General features: G+C 40.6%; 2 protein-coding genes across 4 annotated transcripts in view; both read left to right on the top strand.

Annotated features, from left to right (window-relative positions):
• Nucleotides 1-3,691, top strand: part of utp18 (UTP18 small subunit processome component) — a 9,908-nt gene extending 6,217 nt beyond the window's left edge. Inside the window, exons 8-12 of the mRNA XM_074657383.1 lie at nt 152-242; nt 400-523; nt 1,115-1,289; nt 2,471-2,613; nt 3,189-3,691. Coding sequence (XP_074513484.1) covers nt 152-242; nt 400-523; nt 1,115-1,289; nt 2,471-2,613; nt 3,189-3,213 — 558 coding nt within the window. The 3' untranslated portion in view covers nt 3,214-3,691. The remainder of the gene's footprint in view (nt 1-151; nt 243-399; nt 524-1,114; nt 1,290-2,470; nt 2,614-3,188) is intronic.
• Nucleotides 3,692-4,113: 422 nt separating this feature from the next.
• Nucleotides 4,114-7,500, top strand: part of LOC141781427 (uncharacterized) — an 11,013-nt gene continuing 7,626 nt past the window's right edge. Inside the window, exons 1-2 of one of the 3 annotated variants that reach the window (XM_074657195.1) lie at nt 4,114-4,231; nt 7,032-7,128. In XM_074657195.1, coding sequence (XP_074513296.1) covers nt 4,185-4,231; nt 7,032-7,128 — 144 coding nt within the window. In that variant the 5' untranslated portion in view covers nt 4,114-4,184. The remainder of the gene's footprint in view (nt 4,232-7,031; nt 7,129-7,500) is intronic. The other 2 variants (XM_074657194.1, XM_074657196.1) reach the window with 2 other exon arrangements.

Below are 7,500 nucleotides of genomic sequence, written 5' to 3' on the forward strand. Positions count from 1 at the left end.
CTCCTCCTCCTCTTCCTCCTCCTGTTCCTTCTGCTCCTCCTTCTGCTCCTCCTTCTGCTCCTCCTCTTCCTCCTGCTCCTCCTCCTCCTCCTCCTCCTCCTCTATAAAAAATAATATAAATCTGTAACGATGACTCCGTTAAACTGTTCAGACGAAGGAGGTGGTCCGCAGTCTGAAGATCAACGGTGATGTCAGCGGCGTCGCCTTCTCTCACGACGGCAGCAAAGTCTACGCCAACTCAGGTGAGTACATTTAGCTCGTAACGTTACGGCTGCAGCACTGCCACCGCCGGCAGACCTGCACATTCTCAGTTGACTTTTACCTGATGAACTCTCAAACAGACCGTCATGAGGTCATAACGTTAATTGTGTGTGTGTACGTGTGTGTGTGTGTGTGCAGAGGACGGGGAGGTGTATGTGTGGGACATGCGCAGCAGTCGCTGTGTTAACAGGTTTACAGATGAAGGCTGTGTGAAGGGGACGTCCATCGCCGCCTCACCTAACGGACAGTACCTCGCCTGCGGGTAAGACACGCCAACACACGCACACGCACACACACACACACACACACACACACACACTGCTTTGGGTCCTTCTGTGTAAGTTAGCATGTTCTCTCCATGTCAGCGTGGGTTTTCTCCGGGTGCTCAGGTTTCCTCCCACAGACCAAAGACATGCCGGTTCATTGACTCTAAATGTCCCGTAGGAGTGAATGGTTGTCTGTCTCTGTGTGTCAGTCCTGTGATAGTCTGGAGACCTGTCCAGGGTGAACCGGAAACCTGAGCACCCGGAGAGAACCCACGCTGACACGGGGAGAACATGCTAACACCACACAGAAGGACCCCGAGCCGGGTTTGAACCTGCGACCCTCTAGCTGTGAGGCGACAGAGCCTGGTTCCCAACCGGAGGTCAGGGTCAGGGTAGACCCGTAGATCTGAGGGGTTCTACGGATCCAGCCGTCTAATCAATATTAAAATACAAGAACCCGAACAGGAGAACCGGTCTCAACCGGTTCTAACGGGTCCCACAGCAGAGCAGGAAGCAGAGGTCAGAGGACTTCATTAATACTGATATAATACAGTAATGATTCTGATTATTGATGCTCTCTGTTTCAGCTCTCAGTCGGGCGTGGTCAACGTCTACTCCCAGGAGGCGTGTCTAAATTCAGCCAATCCCAAACCTCTGAAAGCCGTGATGAACCTGCTGACCTCCGCCACCTCTCTGACCTTTAACCCCTCCTCTGAGATCCTCGCCATCGCCTCCAGAGCCGAGGACGAGGCTGTACGCCTGGTAAGATGATGATGATGATGGTGATGATGACGGTGATGTTGGTGATGATGATGGTGATGATGGTGATGATGATGATGATGGTGATGACGGTGATGATGATGATGATGGTGATGTTGGTGATGATGATGGTGATGATGATGATGTTGGTGATGGTGATGTTGGTGATGATGATGATGATGTTGGTGATGATGATGTTGGTGATGATGATGGTGATGGTGATGGTGGTGATGATGTTGGTGGTGGTGATGATGGTGATGATGACGGTGATGTTGGTGATGTTGATGATGATGGTGATGACGGTGATGATGATGTTGGTGATGATGATGGTGATGTTGGTGATGGTGATGATGTTGGTGATGATGATGATGATGGTGATGATGATGGTGATGATGATGGTGATGGTGATGGTGATGGTGGTGATGGTGGTGATGACGGTGATGATGTTGGTGGTGGTGATGATGATGATGGTGATGATGACGGTGATGATGATGATGATGGTGATGATGATGATGTTGATGATGATGGTGATGATGACGGTGATGTTGGTGATGTTGGTGATGATGATGATGATGGTGATGACGGTGATGATGATGATGATGTTGGTGATGATGATGATGATGTTGGTGATGGTGATGATGATGATGATGTTGGTGATGATGATGATGATGGTGGTGATGTTGGTGATGATGATGATGATGATGATGACGGTGATGATGTTGGTGATGATGATGATGACGGTGATGATGTTGGTGATGATGATGATGATGTTGGTGATGATGATGATGATGGTGGTGATGTTGGTGATGATGATGACGGTGATGATGTTGGTGATGGTGGTGATGATGATGATGATGACGGTGATGATGATGATGTTGGTGATGATGGTGATGATGATGATGATGTTGGTGATGATGATGATGATGTTGGTGATGATGATGATGTTGGTGATGTTGGTGATGATGGTGATGATGATGATGAAGGTGATGATGGTGATGGTGATGATGGTGGTGATGATGATGATGATGGTGATGATGGTGGTGATGATGATGAAGGTGGTGATGATGATGAAGGTGGTGATGATGATGGTGATGATGGTGGTGATGATGGTGATGATGGTGATGATGGTGATGGTGGTGATGAAGGTGATGATGATGGACATTAACCCCGTCTCCGTCCCTCAGGTCCACCTGCCCAGCCTCACGGTCTTCTCCAACTTCCCCGTCTCTAAGAGGAAGATCGTTTATCGGACCAGCTGCCTGGACTTCTCCCCGCACAGCGGCTTCTTCTCATTGGCTAACAACAAAGGACACGCCCCTCTCTTCAGGTCAGGCAGCCAATCGGCTCTTCTGTTTGTTTTCAGTTTATTACTTTCATATTTTTATTCAGGATTTCGATCAATATTCTCACATTTCATATATATATATATATAAATATATATATAAATATTATATTTATATATATATATATATATATATAAATATTATATTTATATATATATATATATATATATAATATTATATTTATATATATATAATATTATATTTATATATATTTATATATATATATAAATATATATAAATATTATATTTATATATATATATATATATATATAATATTATATATATATATATAATATATTTATATATATATATATAAATATTATATTTATATATATATATATATTATATTTATATATATATATATAATATTATATTTATATATATTTTTATATATATATATATATATAATATTATATAATATAATATATATATTATATATAATATTATATATATATTATATATATTACAACAAAGATAAGATGATTTCTGCAAATATGAAATATTGTGAGTATTAAATATAACAGATCTCTGATGTCGTCTGGAATTTGATTGTCTGCAGGTTGCTTCATTACAAAGACTTCTGAGGACTACAGGACCACTCCTCCACTCCTCCACTGTTCTAGCAGCTAATTCCTCATGAACACAGTAAACTGTCACTGCATCTGATCATTTAATAAATCACGTTGCATCCAGCAGGGAAATATTCAGAACTTCAGCTTCAAGTCTCTGAAAGCTGATTTGATGATGGATTTTAGAAAGTGATCATCAGGAGCAGCAGGTTGATCAGATGTGTTGTTCATGGGGTTTGGCTATGACGTCTGGATATGCTGACGGGACTGAGGTGGAGTGCTGCGCCGCGGTGGAACCAGATCAACCATGTTTGTTTTATATTGTTTCTATGAAGTCATTTTATAAAAGAACTAAAACGATTCAACGTGTGTTCCGTCTGTGTTTGTCTCCTGATCAGTGAACATAAGGTGTAAATCAGACGGGCTTTTTTAATGCTGATATTCTGTATAATGCTAATCAATCATTATTCTAATAAAGCTTCTCTCAACAGAACCCCTCTTTGTGTTTGTATTATACTGAATGTGTTCTATTGGTAACACTCTCACTAGATGTCTCGGTGAACATCCATCTAAAACTTTAACAATAAAGTTTTGGGTTTTTTTTCACTTTAGTTTTTATTGCTGTTTTTCAAGGTTATATGTATATCAACAACATGTGGGCATGTACACATTCAGACCCACAAACAAAGGGAGATCCACTCTACCACATTTAACAATGCAGTTTTTTTTTAAATAATTTCTGATTGGGCGACAGTAATAAAAGAGAGAATTATTTTTTTATAAGTATTTATTTTTTAAATGACTTATTATTATTTCCCTGCCAGTCTGCTGCTCCCCCTCCAGTCCAGTAGAGAGAGGTAATGCTCCTCTAAGCTGGTTTACCAACCGCCAATAAACACCACAGAAGAAGAAGCAGAATCCCTGATTGGCCCAACGTGCTCTGACGTGATATAACGTCACCGTCAAGCAGCCAATCAGATCGCTCGATGTGCCGCCGCGGACATTTGAAAACAGAGATGGCGGAAGCTCGAGCGTAAGTCTCTAAAAACTAACATTTAACATTTAACTAATAACAACTACCATCTAACGCTGTTCATCCACTAATAACTAATAACTATTAACAACTAATAACTAATAACTAACTACCATTAACGCTCTTTATCCACATTAAACTAAATGTTATCTAACGTCCACGCCGTGTTTTACCCTCACGAGGAGTGTTTTACACGAGGAGTGTTCTGCCCTCACGAGGAGTGTTTTACCCTCACGAGGAGTGTTTTACCCTCACGAGGAGTGTTTTACACGAGGAGTGTTTTACACGAGGAGTGTTTTACACGAGGAGTGTTCTGCCCTCACGAGGAAGTGTTAGGAACAGCTAGAAGCAGCTAACAGCTAACGAAGCTAACACGGCTAACAGCTAACGGCTAACAGCAGCTAGCTGAAGCTAACGGCTTTATTTATTATTAAAATAATAAATGAAACACCAGCAGCTTGGTTAGAATCTGAGCAGTTAACAGAATTTGTATTTATTATTACCGATGAAGATATTGAGTCGTTATCGACCCGATATCCGATCCGGTGTCATGATCACTGCATCCCTTGTAAGAAGTACAATATTTCCCTCTGAGAGGTAGTAGAGTATAGTAGAGTATAGTAGAAAGTATAACATGGAAAGTAGCTCATACTCCAGTAGAGTACTAGTAGCTCATACTACAGTAGAGTACTAGTAGCTCATACTACAGTAGAGTACTAGTAGCTCATACTACAGTAGAGTACAAGTAGCTCATACTACAGTAGAGTACTAGTAGCTCATACTCCAGTAGAGTACTAGTAGCTCATACTACAGTAGAGTACTAGTAGCTCATACTACAGTAGAGTACTAGTAGCTCATACTACAGTAGAGTACAAGTAGCTCATACTACAGTAGAGTACTAGTAGCTCATACTACAGTAGAGTACTAGTAGCTCATACTACAGTAGAGTACTAGTAGCTCATACTACAGTAGAGTACAAGTAGCTCATACTACAGTAGAGTACTAGTAGCTCATACTACAGTAGAGTACTAGTAGCTCATACTACAGTAGAGTACTAGTAGCTCATACTACAGTAGAGTACAAGTAGCTCATACTACAGTAGAGTACTAGTAGCTCATACTACAGTAGAGTACTAGTAGCTCATACTACAGTAGAGTACTAGTAGCTCATACTCCAGTAGAGTACTAGTAGCTCATACTACAGTAGAGTACTAGTAGCTCATACTACAGTAGAGTACAAGTAGCTCATACTACAGTAGAGTACTAGTAGCTCATACTACAGTAGAGTACTAGTAGCTCATACTACAGTAGAGTACTAGTAGCTCATACTACAGTAGAGTACTAGTAGCTCATACTACAGTAGAGTACAAGTAGCTCATACTACAGTAGAGTACTAGTAGCTCATACTACAGTAGAGTACAAGTAGCTCATACTCCAGTAGAGTACTAGTAGCTCATACTACAGTAGAGTACTAGTAGCTCATACTACAGTAGAGTACAAGTAGCTCATACTACAGTAGAGTACAAGTAGCTCATACTACAGTAGAGTACTAGTAGCTCATACTACAGTAGAGTACAAGTAGCTCATACTACAGTAGAGTACTAGTAGCTCATACTACAGTAGAGTACAAGTAGCTCATACTACAGTAGAGTACTAGTAGCTCATACTACAGTAGAGTACTAGTAGCTCATACTACAGTAGAGTACAAGTAGCTCATACTACAGTAGAGTACAAGTAGCTCATACTACAGTAGAGTACTAGTAGCTCATACTACAGTAGAGTACTAGTAGCTCATACTACAGTAGAGTACTAGTAGCTCATACTACAGTAGAGTACTAGTAGCTCATACTACAGTAGAGTACTAGTAGCTCATACTACAGTAGAGTACAAGTAGCTCATACTACAGTAGAGTACAAGTAGCTCATACTACAGTAGAGTACAAGTAGCTCATACTACAGTAGAGTACTAGTAGCTCATACTACAGTAGAGTACTAGTAGCTCATACTACAGTAGAGTACTAGTAGCTCATACTACAGTAGAGTACTAGTAGCTCATACTACAGTAGAGTACTAGTAGCTCATACTCCAGTAGAGTACTAGTAGCTCATACTCCAGTAGAGTACTAGTAGCTCATACTACAGTAGAGTACTAGTAGCTCATACTCCAGTAGAGTACAAGTAGCTCATACTACAGTAGAGTACTAGTAGCTCATACTACAGTAGAGTACTAGTAGCTCATACTACAGTAGAGTACTAGTAGCTCATACTACAGTAGAGTACTAGTAGCTCATACTACAGTAGAGTACTAGTAGCTCATACTACAGTAGAGTACTAGTAGCTCATACTACAGTAGAGTACTAGTAGCTCATACTACAGTAGAGTACTAGTAGCTCATACTCCAGTAGAGTACAAGTAGCTCATACTACAGTAGAGTACAAGTAGCTCATACTACAGTAGAGTACTAGTAGCTCATACTACAGTAGAGTACAAGTAGCTCATACTACAGTAGAGTACTAGTAGCTCATACTACAGTAGAGTACAAGTAGCTCATACTACAGTAGAGTACTAGTAGCTCATACTACAGTAGAGTACTAGTAGCTCATACTACAGTAGAGTACTAGTAGCTCATACTACAGTAGAGTACTAGTAGCTCATACTACAGTAGAGTACAAGTAGCTCATACTACAGTAGAGTACAAGTAGCTCATACTACAGTAGAGTACTAGAGTAAAGGTACTTAGTTCCTGTCCTCCTCTGGCAGATCCAGTGTTGTGTTCATGGAGCTGTGTGTGTTTGTGTGTCAGTGTGCTGCAGCGCTGTGATCCGGATCTCCTGGATCCCTGCAGGGACTCGGAGCAGCTGGACTGTGCTGAAGCAGCCAGGATGGTCCTCTACCTGACGGTCTGTCTGCTCTCTCTTCACTCACATATTTCAGAAATGTTTTGGACATACTTTGGCATTTTTTTTAGATTTCATTTCGGCTTTATTTCTGACTTTTTTCAGCCTTTTTTAGAAGTCAGCATGCAGCTTTAGCTCTGCTCTGTGTATAAAAAAAGAATCGTGATACAGAGGTGAATTGATGTGTTGTGAAACGTTACAGTAGTACAAAAGTATTCACATTAAAACATACTTAAAGTACCAAAAATGAAAGTAGTCATTGTAAGGGCTGGGCAATATGTCCATATTATATCGATATGGTGATATGAGACTACGTATCGTCTTCGAGATCATAATACGACATCAGTGTGTTCTCCAGGTTTTAAAGGAGCATTA

The sequence above is a fragment of the Sebastes fasciatus genome, chromosome 13 (genome assembly GCF_043250625.1).
Source record: "Sebastes fasciatus isolate fSebFas1 chromosome 13, fSebFas1.pri, whole genome shotgun sequence".
Lineage (NCBI taxonomy): Eukaryota > Metazoa > Chordata > Actinopteri > Perciformes > Sebastidae > Sebastes > Sebastes fasciatus.